The sequence below is a fragment of the Ictidomys tridecemlineatus genome, chromosome 2, assembly GCF_052094955.1.
Source record: "Ictidomys tridecemlineatus isolate mIctTri1 chromosome 2, mIctTri1.hap1, whole genome shotgun sequence".
NCBI classification, from domain to species: domain Eukaryota; kingdom Metazoa; phylum Chordata; class Mammalia; order Rodentia; family Sciuridae; genus Ictidomys; species Ictidomys tridecemlineatus.
Genome location: NC_135478.1, coordinates 7443903 through 7462145, shown reverse-complemented (window position 1 = coordinate 7462145; position 18243 = coordinate 7443903). Strand labels below are relative to the sequence as shown.

The following is an 18243-nucleotide window of genomic DNA, read 5'->3' as shown; positions in this document are numbered from 1 at the left end:
ACTTTGAACTCATGATTCTCCTGCCTCAGCTAACTGAGCCACTAGGATTAAGTTCACAAGCATTGTAAATACAGATGGTAAGTGCCACTTTTATAGAATAAAGTTAGCAATAATATTGAATTGTTTCTTAATTTTCTTTTATAAGTGAATTTTCTTTTTTTGGTGGTAATGAGGATAAAAATCGAGGGCCTTGTGCATGAAAGGCAAACACTTTACCATTGAGCAACATCTCCATTCTAAAAGTGATTTTTATTAAAAGGGGAAGTATATTTATTATTCTCTATATGTTTATTCAAAGAGTTGTATTTATTTTAGTTACCATGAATTTATCTCTAATGGTCTTGGCTTTTTATGATATCATGCTCAACTGAGTGTCTCTAAAGTAGGTGTCAATAGACAATAGCACAGAATACGTAACTTAAGTGTTGTAAAAATTGCTTTGTCACTGAGAAGTATTGCAGAAGGTGTGTGTACCTCAAGAGTGAATATCTTACTTTGAATACCTGAATTCAAAATATATACTGAGTGGTGGGTGTTTTAATTGTTCTTTTATTTCTTTATTTTTTCATTATAATTCTTAATACACTATTGTACCATAATTTATCATATCTCTGATTATATATAAGGTATGTTGACACCAAATTCACAGCTTCATACATATATTTTGTATAATGATGAAGGTCTCCTTTCACTAAGCATAGAATTCCCCTTCTCCCTCCCTTTCCCTCCCACCCCTATTCACTATCTAGAGGTAATCTTCCTCCCTTGCTTATTTGTTCTTTTATCCAACACTCTTTATTTTCCCAGAATGTTTCCAAACAATATATTAGAAAACCTTATATATGTCATGAAATGCTTATTCCTGGGTACCTCCCATGGTCCAGTTTAATCATTCCTCTTTGGACTGTTCCTGTGCATGTACCTGGCCACTGTTCTTGGAAACATGCTCATCATTCTGGCTGTCAGCTCTGACCTCCACTTCCACACTCAAATGTACTCCTCTCCAACCTGTTATTGGCTGACTCTGTTTCACCTCATCAGGGTCCCAAGAATGACTGTGAACATCCAAAATCACAATAGAATCATTTCCCATGTGGACTGCATTACACAGATGGCTCTTTTTTTTTCTTGTTTTTTTTTGAAGTAGAGATGGTATGTTGCTGTCATTGCCTAGGACATGTTGTGGCCATGAATTTCTCCCTGCATTACCCCATCATCAAGAACCCTTGACTCCGGGTTTCTTAGTTTGGTGTCTTTTGGTTAGCCTTGGGACACTTAGGTGCATAATTTGATTGTATCATAATATTTTTAGTATATGGATGTAGAAATTTTCAATTCTTCAGTGATCCTTCTCATCTCTTTAATGTCACCTGTCCTGATACCTTCTCTAATATAATTGTTAAGTATTGTGGAATATTTGTGTTTTTCCCATCAGGAATTCTTTTATCTTTCTAAAATATGGTCTCCACCAATCTGAGAATCCCATCACCATGTGGGATGTATAAATGCTTCTGTAACTCTGGTTCTCTTCTGTCAGTTGTTGGCTTATAATGTGAAATCATCATTGGAATGTGCCTTGGTTCAGTTATGTCAATATCCCAGAAAGTGTTTGGTGACCTTTGTCATTTACACCGTGTTCATCCTTACCCTGAATCCCTTCAACTACAACCTGAAAAGTTTCCTAAGGAGACTCCACAGCAGAATTGTCAAGACCTGAGCAATCAGAGGACAGAGGAGCTAGAAGTCCAGGTGGCAGGACATGCCTGGATAGCAAAGAGAGAGAGAGTCTGCAATGCCCATACAAGGGACAGCAGTCCAAACCCTATCTTGCATAAGCAGATGGAGTCTGACAAAGACTTGCCCTAAACTGTCTCCCCTGTGGGACTGACCTAGTCCTAGTCCTAGTAAGCCCTTTGTGGGCAGCCTGGGAGAGCAGGGGTCAGGGTAGCCCAGTGTTGGATAGATCACCATGGGAGACAGACCCCCATGTGTTTTCTGGCTCATCTCCATCTCTCAAAGCTTTTGGACATGCACACAGCTGGAGGAGATCTCCCTGGAGGAGAACTTTGGAAAGCTCCCTCTAGTGAGACTGGGCAGGAGTGGCAGGGTTGGGATGGGAACTGCCTTGAGAAAGCAGCTGAGGAAAGGTTTCTTGAGCTTATAAACATATTGAGCAATTCTGTAGTATACAACATCAGCACACAAAAACCAGGTGCTTTCTTACATGTCAATAATGAATATGTGGAGAAAGAAATCAGGAAAACAGTTCCATTCACACTAGCCTCAAAAGATCTTCAGACTTAATTTAACCAAAGAGATGAAAGACCTCCTCCAAGAAAAGTATGGAAGGCTGGAAAAAGAGAGAAGACACCAGAAAATGGATGCTGCAGTCTGGCTGGGCACAAAATAACCGAGCCACCACAAAAGCCTTGTAGATTCCAACAGTAACTCTTTTTTCCTGAACTCTCACCGGCACTCTACAGGCATGTTCTGGGGAAATACACTCCCTCCACCGGGCTCTGGGTACCAATACTCTCAGAACCCCGTGAGAACTCCAGGGGAACTCAAGGAGTGGGCGCCTGAGGCAGCAGGATATGCCCTATTCCAAGAAGGATCTACCCTAAACGTGGAGCCACCCTAATCCAGCAGGATCCACCCTAAACCTGGAGCCACCCTAATCCCTGAGCAGGGTCACCTTTTGTGGTGAGCCTCCTCTGCCATTTATGCAGACTATGGTCGCCATTACAAGATGGTGCTGACTCCGCTGTGGTATGTGACAAACAACTCCTTATTTGGGAGAGTTGGCGCATGGTTTTTCAGCACCCTATGAGAAAGCTCCACGTGGCGGCTTCGCATTGGGGCTTGAGATGCTTTATTAAGGCTGGGAGGGGCATCCTAGGGATTAGTAGAAGAAATATCAAGGGCCTGAATAAACCGCTGAAAGAAGATTCCCGAGTTTCGTCTTCCTTGCGGGCAAGGGGTCGCGACAACCTTTCAACCAAAAATGCCATGCATCATTCTTACTTGGCTATGGCTCTCAGCAAATGGAAAGCCCTCCTATGTTCAGAGTTAGAAAAAATCAATATTGTTAAAATGGCCACGTTACCAAGCAATCTACAAGAGTCAATGCAATACTCATCAAAATATAGTTCTGAGAAGAACTGAAAATAACAGTTCTACAATCTGTGTGGAAGTACAAGAGACTCAGAATAGCCAATGCAACTCAGATGCAGAATAACCAAAGCAGAGTAGAGCTGGAGGCATCACAATACTCAATATTGAAATACTGAAATCCTTCAGGATTTAGATAACACGGATCAATTTGTCTAATTATGAGATTTTTGCATTGAACCTCCAAGGTCATATGAATGTCAATTATCAGCCTGTAGCCCTTCAGCTTGATCTATTTGATCCACTGGCCTCCATGATCATGTTTCTTCCTTCCAAGGTTCTGCATCAGGAAGCTCCTGTGTGAGACTGAATTGATAGCAATCTTAGGGACTGAGCAGGCACTCAATGGGCTCCAAGCAGGAGAGGGGCGTTCGATCTGTGTTTTTTTAGTTATAACCCAGCAGAGATGCACCATACACTAGTGAATTCTGAAGTAGACATTGGATGGAGGAAAGTCCAGTAGAAATATTTCCCCTCCTCAGGTCAAACATCACACTTTGACTAGCTAAACTGGACAGTCAGGAAACTAGCTGTGCAGGTTAAAAATCTAAGTCAGAAAAACAGTTGTAAAAGCTTGAAACTCTTTGTTACTGGGATAATAATCCAGAGCCCAGAGCCCATTTGTTTGCCTTCCCCTCCAGGATACTGGGAAAGGAGGAAAGACCAGAGAGGGCACAAGGCACTTTGTTTGCCTTTTCTCTCCCAGGACCCATTGTCCTCTCTCAGTCCTGGGGGTTGTCATTTCCCTTTTCTAAGGAGATGTTGTTTTCCATATTCTTCACTTATACAGAGAATTAACCCTTTAAAGATCCTGTTCCCAAAGCTCATGTCTACCTAGAACCACCACCATGTTCCTTGGCATATAAATTTCCACTTATCTGTGCTGTATTCAGAATTGAGTCCAGTTCTATACTGAAGTCTCTACTCCCCTACTGCAATTGTCCTAAATAAAATTTGTTCTGGGGTAGGGGTGTAGCTTAGTGGTAGAACCCTTGCCTAGCATGTGCAACACACTGGTCCGATCCCTAGCATTGAAAAAAAAATTTCTTTACCACTTTGTAAGGGTGAAGCAGACCAGTTACCCCCATCCAAAAGACCTTGCCACAATTAAGCTTTTTTCCTTGTCAGAGAGAATTTTTCAAAGGGTATCAATAGGATATCAGCAAAAATTTCTGTGGGTTGTAGCTTCCTCTTTCTTATAAATGCCAGGTTTGCAGACAAAATTTGTGAAACCTCTGTCTAGCCTAAAAATGTGGGACAAAGAGTAACTGTTTTGTACCCACCCAGTGACATGTAACCACCCCACTGAGTATAAGTCTAAAAGAATTTTCAGATTCAGGGTCCAAAGCGTTTTAGGCATTAGCATCCTCTGGACTTCTGAAGCTAAAATAAACCTGATTTCTGGTGTCCAGCCACATCTGTCCTATATCAAGGGGACAGACAGATTTAGATGTAAGGTGTAAGGGGACAAATAGATGGAGATGGTGGGAACACTAGGTTAAGAGAATAATTCTATAAATGAGTTCACTGTACTGATTCTCCACATGCTTTCTTTGCTAAAAAGCAATCTGCCTTCAGCCCTACCTGGCCTTGGGGGAAAGGAAAATCATATTTTTTGCTTTTTTTGGCTATACCTTTTGTTTCTTAATCTATTCTTTAGGTTTGGACGGGAGTGTCTGCTTCTTACAGACATGACATCATAAATTAAGTTGGAGTAAACTATTATGAACTTAATAGTTTCATACACATTGGATAATATTTATCAAAACTACTGATAAAATGTCTTCACAAAGCAGATTCAAAACAGGAGTTAATAAAAGCCACAAACTGCAGCTAACATGGGAACCTTGGTGATTATTATTAACCAAGACATGAATACCTTATTTCTTAATCTGACTTATAGTTAGGAGGCCCTTCACAAACAAGAAGAAAAATAAACGACTTATGAATATTATAATAACAAAAATGCACAGGAAATATTATTTATATTTAAGTCCAAAATAAGGAACTTACAGATATTAAAGTTCAGCAAGGTTTCCAGATAGAAGGACCTAATTAAATACTTTTCAATAGCTTTCCTCTAGCAGAGCAATAGTCAATAAAACAATGAAAGGGAAAAGTAAAGACCTAAAGGACTGAATCAATGGAAAAGAGTTTATCGCACAGGTTGGTAGACTCAGAGTTTTAAGCATGATGGCCTGTGGACAGCGCTCTAGCTAGGGTATTAATGCATTTGATGAGCATCCTACTCCTGGGCCTCAGGGAACCTGTGTGACAGGCTCTAACCTTAGCCCCGCCTCTAGGAATTTCCAGGGGTCTCCCTTGGCAACCACATCCCATCTTAGACCCAACCTCTGGAATATTAAAAGCCACGACCCTTGACCTGGTCTCACCTGAGTCCACTCGGCGGGCTAGCCTGGTCCCTCCCCAGCTTCGTCCATGGTTCTGGTTCTTTTCTTACCTACAACCCCAGGGAAAATTAGCACGTTCTGTGTGGCGACGGACTGAGTGGGCCGCCCCGCGCCACGCCCAGCTCCTGAAGCCCCGCCCCTTACGCAGAGCGTTTCTCAGAAAGGGGAGGGGGGTAGCCGGAGGCAGAAGAGCGAGTCTGCGCAGGCGCGAGGTACCTCATTGCGTGCTTGAAGCCGCCATGACACTTTGCGCTGCAGCCCGCGCGTGAGATATATTCTTGCCTCAGTGGGCATCCTATCCGTCTCTGCCCGGCGCCATCCAGGTATGGGCCGTGGGAGGTGGAAGGCTGACTTTCTCTCTTCCGCCGCCGCATCCTATTTGTCCAGGCCCCGCGGGAGGCGGAAGGCTGGCTTCCGCTCGTCCGCCGTCCCCGGGCCCCCTTCACCCGCGCGGCCCAGAGTCCCTTCGGCTCCGCCGGAGCCGCGATCGTCGGGGTGACCGCAGCGGGGACTCCGGGCTGCGCCAGCGGCGGGCGCGTCTCCTGCAGGCCTGAGCTGGGGAGTCCCGAGACCTCTCCCTGCGGAGAGCAGAGGCCTCGCCTGCGTCGGGGTCCGGGTCCGGAGCCTGTGCGGGTCCGCTGGTCTGCACACACCCGGCGTGGGGTGAGCTCGGCCCGCTGCCCCTGGGCCTCGCGCACTGCCCAGCGCGGGTCTGAGAGTTCCCCGGGACCTGGGGCCTGTTTGACGCATTGCATTCAGATACACAAGAGGAAGCTGATTTTAAAATACTGTTAACCCGCCTCCTGGGCAAGTGCATTTCATCCTTAATAAAGTGATGCATTTTAGCCTGGCGCGGTGGTGTACGCCTGTAATCCCAGCTACTCGGGGCTGAGGTAGAACTTGATCCCAAGTTCAAGGGCAGCCTGAGCAATATAGGCAGGCCCTATCTCTACACAAAAAATCAGAAGGACCAGGGGTGTACTTCAGTGGTAGAGTGCCCCTGGCTTCAATCCCTAGTACTGCAAAATGCAGGGAGAGAAAGGAAAAAAAAAAAAAAAAAAGCAAGCTTGGTCACTTATTTATAGATTCTTTTAATTTTGCACAGAAAATGTGCCAGTTTGAATTTTTTTCTCCTCAATCTTTGTGTTTTCCATTTTTTTTGTTTCTAATTACTGCACTTGCCAGGACTCCCAGGTGAATGGAGATTAGCATATAATTTTCATTCTTGCCTTGTTCCTGATTTCAGAGAAAATTAATCAGTATTTCACTATTAAATAGAATGTTTGCATTTTTTAACGTATAAAATCTAATCCTTTCTAATGGCCTTAGCAATGTACACTGAAATAGATTAGTCATTTCTTTGTGTCTAAGGGAATATGTCAAATAACCTTTCTATGAATACTGTGAATTTCATTAATCAGTGATTTAATTTTTGTTTATTTTATTCTTGTGGTGCTGGGATTGAATCCAGCAATCAATCAACGCAAGTAAGACACCGTACCACTGAGTCTCAGTGATTCAGTTTTATTCTTTTTTTTAATGATTCAGTTTTTAAGTATTCGTCATTGTTGGATGAAATGAACTTAAATTGTGATTTATACTTATTGTTCATTTTTCAACTGTTACCAATACTTTTGTATTATTTGTACTTTGTATGTAATCTGGCATATTTTTTAGTTGTACCCTTCTGGTGTTGGAAGTAGATAATTATCTTCCCTCTCTACTCTGGAATTATGAATTTCCTACTTATTTTGTGAAACTTTCTGTAAAACAATTTGCAACTTCTGTTTCCTTGTGCATGTTTTAAATATGATTCTTTTAATGACTAGATAAAATGAAATTTTCTTCTTCCTCCTCCTCTTCTGCCACTACCATCACCACTTACCACCTCCACTACTTCTTCCTTTTCCTCTTTCTCATCTCTTCTAGATTCTACCTCTTGTAGTTCCTGTTACCTCCCAGCAGTCCATTCAAACTCTTAATCCATAAAATGGATTAATCCACTGATGAAGTCAGACCTCTTATAATCCAATCGCTTCCCCCAAGCCCAAACTCTGAACACTGCAGCACTGGAGACCAAGCCTTCCACACACGAGGCTTTGAAAGACATCCCAGATTCAAACCATAACAAATAGGTTGATTCTCTTTCTCAGAAATTAGGTTTTGTGGAGCCCATTGGGTGGATTTGGGATGACAGCAGTGTTCAGGGCTTTGTAGTAATGCCTATTATCCTGTAAAATGGTAAACAAGTAAAAATGTTGGTCAAGGAGCCCCAAGAAGCCTAGTGTTTAAGTAAATTAGTGCTTTCTTAGATATGAGTCAGGGAATATATATTTTTAGGGTTGAAGGCACTACTTGATACATTTTATGCTTTTTGTTATGGGGAAATGGACAGCCAGATGTTCTTAAGACTTGAGTTAATTTACTAATAAAATGTTACTATTAACCTCTTTTGTATCATTGACAAGGGTAAGAGTGTTTTTTGTATCTCTAGGGGAGAAAGGATTGTGCCAGTTTCACACAAGTTCAAGTTTGTATTTACTTGGGAGTCATGGTATGTGTTTTGAGTTGTCACTGGTAATGGATGTGCTACAATATCCAGGCTCATGAGTATGGGAATTCTCTGGAGGGTTGGATTCCCATGTCAGCTTCAGTCTTAACTATAACTTCTCAATGTCTTTTATTTTTCTTTATGAAGGTGACATGGAGGAAGAAAGAATAAGTGTTGGGTTACAGAAAAGTATGATGCAGGTAAGAAAATGGTATAATGCTCTAAAAGAATACTTCTATTTTATTTGATATCCTGCTGCTATTTTAGAGCACAGGTTAGCAATCCGCTTTTTTTTTTTTTTTTTTGGATCACATGGTAAGTATTTTAGGTTTTGAAGGTCATAGAATTTCTATTACATGGAAATTGTCATTTTAATACCAAAAATATTCATAGAGGAACATAAACAAATGTTTTATTGTATTGCAATAAAACTTTACTTACATAAGTAGGTGATAGGCTAGAGTAAGTGCATGTGCTATAGTTTGGTGAGCCCAGGCCACAATACTATGAAACTGAGCCAGCTGTGGGCCTGACTTGAAAGATGTGCAGGCTCTTGGGCCTCTCAGGATTGTGAGGGGTGAAAAAGGAAAAGTTCCCATTTACTCTCTGTTTGTTCATTCATTAAAACCTCATCAAGATTTAAACCTGAGTTTGATGTTGTGCTCAATCCCTAATAGGAATAAAGTAGCAGGTGAAGTTATTCTTGAATAAGGAAGGATTTCTGTATAAGGAATAATATGATATTGTCCAATATGTGGTCTTGGTCCCATATCCTGGCATAGAGTTCCTAAAACCCTTCAAATGTTTCTGGAGTGATAAGAGTAGCTTTGTATGATGACTGGTGACCAGGACAGAGCCTTAGGATGACTGCTGGTCCAGAAGAACTAAGGTATGCTTGACTCCTCAGCCCTATCCACTAACCTTGAAGTTGAGAGGTACTGAAGGTTAAATTGATTATTTAAATTGCTAATTTGAATAGCCATGCTTTTAGTAATTCCTCTGTGAGAACCAAAAAGAATGAATTTAGGGAGCTTCTGTATAGCTGAATATGTAGAGGTTCCTGATACGAGGCACCCCAGTAGGCATGGAAGTTCTGCAGCTTTTCCTACCCTGCTATGCCATATATATTTCTTTATCTGTATAGTTCTCTGTATTTATAACAAAGTATAAGCCCAAGGAAGTGTTTGCTTAGATTCTGTAAGCCATCCCAGCATATTATCCAACTCAAGGAGGGTACAGTGGGGACCCTGAGATGTAGCCATTTGGTCAGAAGTATAAATGACAATGTACTAGTTGTTATGTTGATTGAAGTATAGGCAAGTTTTGTGGGACTGAGCCCTCAACCTGTGGGATGAAGCTGTCCATGTAGATAGTGTAAGAATGTTATTGAATAACAGGAAACCTAGCTCATGTCTGTTGGAGAACTGCTTGATGTGTGTGGAAAATTACCCACATACCTAATATCCAGTGTTCTGTGCAGGTTCGAAGGAAAGTAACTTTGATTTTTTTTTTTTCTTATTTCATTACTATCAACTGCAAAGAGACTAATGTAGTAGTTTAGAAGTATTTTGGCTTTTAGACAGGATTTGTTTAGTCACTAAGTATGTGTGAGTAGAAAGGGAAAGAGATCTGCTGATGGAGTCCTGATATAGACTTGGGGAGACCACAGAATCTTCTGAACCTCCCCTGAATTGATTCTCAGGTCCCCAGTGCTGTCAGCCTCACGCATCATCTCGCACACAGTGGAGGAATTGTACCTTTCTAAACAGAGTTTGTGGCATCTTTTAGGACTCGGTGACCTTTGAGGATGTGGCTGTGGACTTTACCCAGCAGGAGTGGGCTTTGCTGGATCTTGCTCAGAGGAGCCTCTACAGAGATGTGATGCTGGAAACCTTCCAGAACCTGGTCTCACTAGGTAAGATTAGCAATGTTGGTTCATGTAGTGGTTTAGAAAACAATTTTATCTGCTAGTTGACCTTGTTCCAGGATCTGTGCTGAGGAGTGGGAATACTTGGTAAATAAGACAAACGTGGTCACTGACCACAGGGTGCTTACGATCTGGAAGGTTCTTCATGAAAATGAACAGGGGCATATTAAACTTGTTTTTTCTTTTTCTTTTTGTGGCTGAAAGCCTTGAGGCTTATTAAGTGTTGAATGTGTGGGGATTGAGGGGCTTCTCTGGGGCACAGGGAGAGTTTGTGATTTGAGACCTTTGAAGAGTCTACTGCTATGAATGCCCTTTACCCAGAGACCACCAGGAGCACACCTGTAAGTTAAACAAGCGGGGTTTATTTTGCAGTCATGGGAGAACATACCCATGGGGTGTTAAGGGGTGTCTTAGTAAGAGGGTGTTAGAAAGTACCTACTAGAGAATTTGCGCTGCTTTTTGGATGATTTAGAGATGAGTCTATGGGGTAGATTATATTGGTTTCTTAGGCTCTCTATGAACAAGTATCATAAACTGTTGGGTAAAAAGTATAGAAATTTTTCTTTCATGTTTCTGGCATCTGGGAGTGTGAAACCAGGTGTCAGCAGAGCTATATTCTTTCTAAAGGCTCTAAGGAAAAAGTCCCTCCCTGTCTCTTTCTAGCTTCTGGTGGTTGCTGGCAGTCCTTTTTGGTTATAGATGTATCACTCCAGTCTCTGCCTCCACCATTACCTTCCCTGTGTACCTGTTTCTAATCTTTGTCCATATAGGGACATCAGTCATTGGATTTAGGGTCCATCTTAATCCAGAATAACCTCATCTTAACTTTACTATATTGACAAAGACCTTGTTTCCTTATAAGGCAACATTCTGAATATGGGTGAACATTTTCAAAATAGTCTTTAAAAAAATGTATGTGTGTATGTATATTTGTACGTATGCACATATGTATGTATGTATGTATGTGCGTGTTTATGTGGTACTGAGAATTTAACCAAGGGGCTTTCTACCACTGAGCGAAATCCCCAGCTCTTTTATATTTTGTGAAAAGGTCTTGCTAAGTTGCCCAAGTTGGTTTGAAATTTGGGATCTTCCTGCCTCAGCCTCCTGAATAGCTGGTGTTATAGGTGTGCACCACCATGCCCCAGAGTAACAGGCTTTAATTTTTAGAGCAGTTTCAGTTTCTAAGCAAAATTAAGTGCAAGGTAGAGAGATTTCTAACAACTACTGTCCTCACAACACAGACAGCCCCTTTCACTATGATCATCTTACACCAGAATGGTCCATGTTTAATTTACAAATGATGAACGTACATTGACACATCTTCATCATTAACTAGAGTCCATAGCCTATATTAAGGTTCATTTGTGGTGTTGTACATTGTATGGCTTTGGGCAAATGTACAATGATATGTACCATCATAGTAATACATAGAGTAGTTTTATTCCCCTAAAAATTTTCTGTGCTCTCACTTTTTAAACCCTTACTCTGTCTTAACTCTTTGGCAGCCACTGGTCTTTATATTATCTGTATATTTTTTATCTTTTATGGAATGTCATAAAGTTGGAATTTATATAGTATGTAGCTTGTTCACATTGGCCTATTTCACTCGGTAATGTTTTGTTCATGTCTTTTTATGATTTTTCTTTTACTGTTGAATAATATTTTGTAGTATAAATGTGCCACAGTTTATTTATCATCCCGTTTACTAAAGGGCATCTTGGATGCTTTCAGGTTTTGAAAAGTATGAATTATGCTCTCATAAACGTGTAGCCTTTTGTGTGCAGTTTTGACTCCTTGGATGAATGCCAAGGGACACAATTTAATTGCTGGATCATATGGTAAGAAGAGTTTTTTAATATTTATTTTTTAGATGGACACAATATCTTTATTTCTTTATTTTTATGTGGTGCCAAGTATTGAAGCCAGTGTCTCACATGTGCTAGGCGAGCGCTAGCCCCAGCCCCATGGTAAGCGTATTTTTAATTTTATAAGAAACCACCAGATTGTCTTCGAAAGTAGCTGTACCATTTTGCATTCAAATGAATGAGAGTTCCTGTTTCTCTACATTTTTGCCAATATTTGGTATTGTCAATTTTCTGGATTTTGGCTGTTCAATAAGGCATGTAGAGGTGTGTCACTGTTTTGTTTTTCCTGGGTGATTTTTGGATGTGGAGCATACTTTTACTTTTTTACTTGCCATTTGTCTGTATTTGTTTAAGTGTTTGTTTAGGTATTTGGCTATATTTTTATGGTATTTTTTTGTTCTCATTATTGATCTTTAAGATTTCTTTGTATAACGCAGTGAAAGAATGATTATGTGCGAAGAGACAGCCTTGAGGATGAGAGAAAATCTTTTCCACCTACTCCTCTGACAGGGAATTAACATCCAGAATATACAAGGAACAAAAAAATTCAACAGCAGAACAAAACAAACAAACAAACAAACAAAAAACCCAAAGCAAACAAAAACCAAATAATCCAGTCAAGAAATGGGCAAAAGGGACTAAACAGATTTTTCAAAAGAAGAAATGTGGGCTGGGATTGTGGTTCAGCGGTAGAGAGCTTGCCTATCATGTGCGAGGCCCTGGTTTGGATACTCAGCACCACATAAAAATAAATAAATAAAATAAATATATTAAAAAAACGATTATTTTTTTTAAAAAAAGAAGAAATGCAAATTGTTGATTGATTGTATTTCTTCTTCTGTGAAGTGTCTATTTAGTTCCTTAGCCCATTTATTGATTGGGTTATTTGTTTTTTTGCTGTCAAGTTTTTTAGTTCTTTATATATTGTAGAGATTAATGCTTTATTGGAGTTGCATGTGGTTAAGATTTTCTTCCAATTTGTAGGCTCTCTTTCACATTATTGTTTCCTTTGAGAGAAGAAGCTTTTAAATTTGAATCCATCCCATTTATTGACTATTTTGACTTTGCTTCTTGCATTTTAGGAGTCTTGTTAAGGAAGTTAGATCCTAATCCAATGTGGGTGAATATTTGGGCCTATTTTTTTCTTCTATTAGGCATAGGGTTTCTCTTCTAGTGCCTAAGTTTTTTATCTACTTTGAGTTGATTTTTTGCGCAGGGTGAGAGATACAGGTTTAATTTCATTTTGCTACATATGGATTTCCAGTGTTTGCCATACCATTTGTTGAATAGGCTATCTTTTCTCAGTGATTGTTTTTTGGCATTCTTGTCTAGCAGGAGATAACTGTATTTATGTGGGTTTGTCTCTGTGTCCTCTATTCTGTATCATTGGTTGATACAAGTCTATTTTGGTGCCAAAATAGACTTGTATCAATCTGCTGTTTTTTGTTACTATAGCTGTGTAGTATAGTTTAAGATCTGGTATTGTGATGCCACCTGCTTCACTTTTCTTGCTAATGATTGCTTTAGCTATTCTGGGTCTCTTATTTTTCCAAATAAATTTCATGATTGCTTTTTCTATTTCTATGAAGAATGTCATTGGGATTTTAATAGGTATTGCATTGAATCTGAATAATGCTTTTGGATTAATTCTGTCTGTCTAGGAGCATGGGAGATCTTTTCATCTGCTGGAATTTTCTCCAATTTTTTTCTTTAGTGTTCTCTGGTTTTCATGGTAGAGGTCTTTTTGTTAGATTGATCCCCAGTTTTTTTGGGGGGCTATTGTGAATAGGTTAGTTTTCCTAATTTCTCTTTCAGTGGATTCATTGATGATGTATAGGAATGTGTGTGACTTATGGGTGTTGATTTTATATCCTGCTGCTTTGCTGAATTCACATATTCTAGAATTTTTCTGGTAAATTTCTTTGATCTTCTAGATATAGAATCATGTCATCAACAATAGTGATAGTTCTTCTTTATCGATTTTTATTTCTTTAATTTCTTTCTTTTATCCAATTGCTCTGGCTAGAGTTTCAAAGATGATGTTGAATAGAAGTGGTGAAAGAGGACATCCTTGTCTTGCTCCAGTTTTTAGTGGGAATGCTTTCAATTTTTCTGCATTTAGAATGATCCTGGCCTCGGGTTTAGCATATATAGCTTTTACAATGTTGACATATGTTCCTACTACCTCTAGTTTTTCTAGTATTTTGAGCATGAAAGTGTGTGTATTTTGTCTAGTATATTATATTAATATATTAAGTATATTATATTAATATATTAAGTATATTAATATAATGAATTACATTTATTGATTTCTGTATATGGAACAAACCTTTCATCTCTCAGATGAATCTCACTTGATCGTGGTGCACTATCTTTTAAATATATTTTTGTATGTGATTTGCCAGAATTTTATTGAGAACTTTTGCATCTATGTTCATCAGGGATATTGGTCTGAAGTTTTCTTTGCTTGATGTGTCTTTGTCTGGTTTTGGTATCAGGGTGATATTGGCCTCATAGAATGAATTTGGAAGGGTTCCTTCCTTATCTAGTTCATGGAATACTTTGAAGAGTATTAGTATTTATTCTTCCTTGAAAGTCTTATAGAACTCAGCTGAGAGTCCATCTGGTCTGGGCTTTTCTTGGTTAGTAGGCTTTTAATGGTGTTTTCTATTTTATTACTTGAAAATTGATCTATTTAAAGCATGTATGACCTCATCATTCAGTTTGGGTAGGTCACATATCGTTAGAAGTTTGTTGATATCTTTAATATTTTCTATTTTATTAGATTATCAATTCTCAAAATAGTTTGTAATTATCTTCTGTATTTCAGAAGTGTCCATTGTGATATTTCCTTCTTCATCTTGTATTTTAGTAATTGGGAGTTTTCTCTTTGTTAGCATGGCCAGGGGTTTATCTATTTTATTTATTTTTTCAAAGAACCAACTTTATGTTTTGTCAGTTTTTCCAATTGTTTCAATTTCATTAATTTCAGCTCTGATTTTAATTATTTCCTTTCTTCTACTGCTTTTTGTTTTGATTTGTTTTTCTTTTCCTAGGGCTTTGAGATGTAGTGTTACGTGACTTATTTGTTGACTTTTTATTCTTTTAATGAATGTGCTCAATGCAATAAACTTTCCTCTGAGTACTGACTTCATAGTGTTACAGAGATTTTGATATGATTATCAGTGTTCTCATTTACCTCTAAGAATTTTTTTATTTAATTCTTGAAATCATCATTCAATTGTGTATTACTTAGTCTCCATTTGTTACTTCTATTTTTATTTTATTGTTAATTTCTAGTTTCATTCCATGTGGTCTCATAGAATGCAAGACATTATCTCTGTTTTTTTGTATTTACTAAGATTTGTTTTGTGGCATAAGCTATAGTCTGTTTTAGAGAAGGAGCCATATGCTGCTGAGAAGAAAGTATATTTGCTTGTTGATGGATGAAATATTCTATATATGTCTGTTAAGTCTAAATTATTGATTGTATTATTTAGTTCTATAGTTTCCTTATTTAGTTTTTGTTTTGGAAGATCTGTCCCATAGTGAGAGAGGTATGTTAAGGTCACCCAGTATTACTGTATTGTGGTCTATTTGACTCTTGAAATTGAGAAGCATTTGTATGATGTATATAGATGCTCCATTGTTTGGGGCATGAATATTTGTAATTGTTATATCCTTTTTATATATACTTTCCTTAAGAGGTATGAAATGTCCTCTTAAGGGAAGTATATATGGGCTGGGGATGTGGCTCAAGCGGTAGCGCGCTTGCCTGGCATGTGTGCGGCCCGGGTTCGATCCTCAGCACCACATACAAACAAAGATGTTGTGTCCGCCGAGAACTAAAAAATAAATATTAAAAAAAAAAAAGGGAAGTATATATAATCTCTTCTGATTAACTTTGGTTTGAAGTCTACTTATCTGAGATGAGAATGGAAACCTCTGCTTGTTTATACAATCCATTTGAGTGATAAGGTTTTCCCCATCCTTTTACCTTCAGCCTGTGGATGTCTTTGCTCATGAGGTGAGTCTCTTCAAGACAGCATATTGCTGGGTCTTGCTTTTTAATAAAATCTGCCAGGCTATGTCTTTTGATAGATGAGTGTAAGCCATTAACATTCAAGGTTATTATTGTGATCTGATTTTGTATTCCCTATCATTTTGATTTTTTTTTCTGGTTTTTGATTTCTCTTAGATTCTCATTTGGTTGAGTGTTGTTTTAGTGTACATCCTCCCTTTGCTGATTTTCACTTTTTTCCCCCACTTCATCCTCATGGAATATTTTGTTGAGAATGCGCTGTAATATAGACTTTCTAATTGTGAATTCTTTTAATTTTTGTTTATTATGGAATGTGTTAATTTCGTCTTCAAATCTGAAAATTAATTTTGTTGGTTATAAAATTATTGGTTGGCATCCATTTTCTTTCAGAGCTTGAAATATATTATTCCAGGACCTCCTAGCTTTGAGTTTCTGGGCTGAAAAATCAGTTGAGATCTTAATTGGTTTCCCTGTATATGTAATTTGATTTTTTTCTCTCATGCCTTTAAGATTTTCTCTTTATTCTCTGTGTTAGTCATTCTAGTATAATGTGTCTTGGTGTGGGTCTGCTGTAATTTTGTACATTTGGGGGTCCTACAAGCCTCTTGTATTTGACTTTTTCATTCCATTGTTTAGATTGGGCAAGTGTTTACTATTATATCATTTAAAAATTATGCATTCGTTTGGTTTGTATCTCTGCTCCTTCATCTATTCCAATAACTCTTAAATCTGGTCTTTTCATGTTATCCATAATTCTTGGATGTTCTGTTCATGGTTTCTTACCATCTTCTCTTCATGGGCAACTCTACTTTTAAGATTATATATTTTTTCTTCATTGTCTGAGGTTCTGTCTTCCAAGTGATCTACTCTGTTGGTGTTGCTTTTTATTGAATTTGTAATTTGGTTTACTGATTCCTTCATTTTATGGATTTCTGCTTGTTTTTTTTTTCATGATCTCTAACTCTTTATATCAATTTAACTATATGCAATCTGAACTCCTTTTTGGACATTTTTTCCACTGTCTTATCATTGGCTTCTGTTGTTGATGCATCTTGGTTTGTTTGGGGCTCTTTATTTCCTTATTTTTTTCATGTTGTTAGTGTTTTTTCCCATGTAGAAGTATGGATCTAAGGCAGCATAAAATCTACCCTGTAGACTTATAATGTCTAGGTGTCTGAAGGTTTCCAGAACCTCATGTTTAATGGTGAGTCCAATATCAATGTTACTCAGCATATAGTATGTAGCCTTAAATCTAGTAGCTCCCACTAAGGCAACTACTGCTTTCTCGCATTAAACCAAAATGATGAATTTAATAACTATCTATAGTATAAAGAGAAATTTTGTTATAATGGTTTACTATTTCAAAGGGTGGATGAGAGAACAGAATAGTGTAGAATGTAATGTTTGTGAGGGAGGAAGAGAGAAGCTAGAAGTAAAAATTCACAGGAAGAGTGCAGAGGAGCTGACAGAGATTGGGTGTTGATTGGAGAGAAGTTGGAAAGAAAATAGCATAAAAGGCACTTGTTCCAAATATGGTAGAGAGATTAGTGAATCAAAAAATAAAATAAATCTTGCTGGAAAGTTGAACTGTCTCTGTCAGTGTTCAACAGTTTGTCAGCTCTGACTCGGACGTCTCTCGGGATCACCAAACCTAGATCAGCCCTTGCAAACCTAGTCTCTAGCCTACAAACCTGGGTTTCAAATACCTCAGGCTCTGCCATTTGTAGTCCTAAGACCTCAATGCTGCTCCTACTTGCAGAGAGACCACCAGGAATACACTCATGCAAAGGAGCAACAGCAAGAGATGCAGCAGCAATACCCAGGCCACTAGCACTCTCAGCAGGAAGACCCCAGGGTCCTCCACACCCACAGGTAACCCAACACTGGACCTGCAGGTCCTGATTGGAGTCCCCAGACAGAGGGCCTTGTGGTGGTAAACCTGCTGGCACCCAGGTCCCAGTCCCTGGCTGGTATCCTAAAATGGGTGCAGCCTCATGCAACCAAACCTGGAATCTCCCCTGCAGCATTCCTCTAGGCCTTGGTAGCAGCACTAGTGGCGGCTGCATTGGCAGTTACAACTGCAGCTGTGGGGGCAGCATCATCAGGTGATCTCCAGGGGTCAGCAGCAATGTGGGCTTCAGTTGCTTCCATAGTTTTTTCTGTGGCAGCAGCACACAGAAAGAACACCTCCAGGTGGTCTCAGTCTAGCAGCAGGGAAATCAGAGGCAACAGCAATGGCGGTGGTGGTGCAGGTGACGGTTGAGTAAAGGAGA

The 18243-nt window shown here is 39.1% G+C and overlaps 1 protein-coding gene across 2 annotated transcripts in view; it reads left to right on the top strand.

Moving 5' to 3' along the window:
* Positions 1-5753: 5753 nt before the first annotated feature.
* The window catches only part of LOC101973136 (uncharacterized), a 37593-nt gene continuing 25103 nt past the window's right edge, over positions 5754-18243 (top strand). The window contains exons 1-3 of one of the 2 annotated variants that reach the window (XM_078028759.1): positions 5754-5905; positions 8281-8333; positions 9922-10048. In XM_078028759.1, coding sequence (XP_077884885.1) covers positions 8286-8333; positions 9922-10048 — 175 coding nt within the window. In that variant the 5' untranslated portion in view covers positions 5754-5905; positions 8281-8285. The other variant, XM_078028752.1, reaches the window with a different exon arrangement.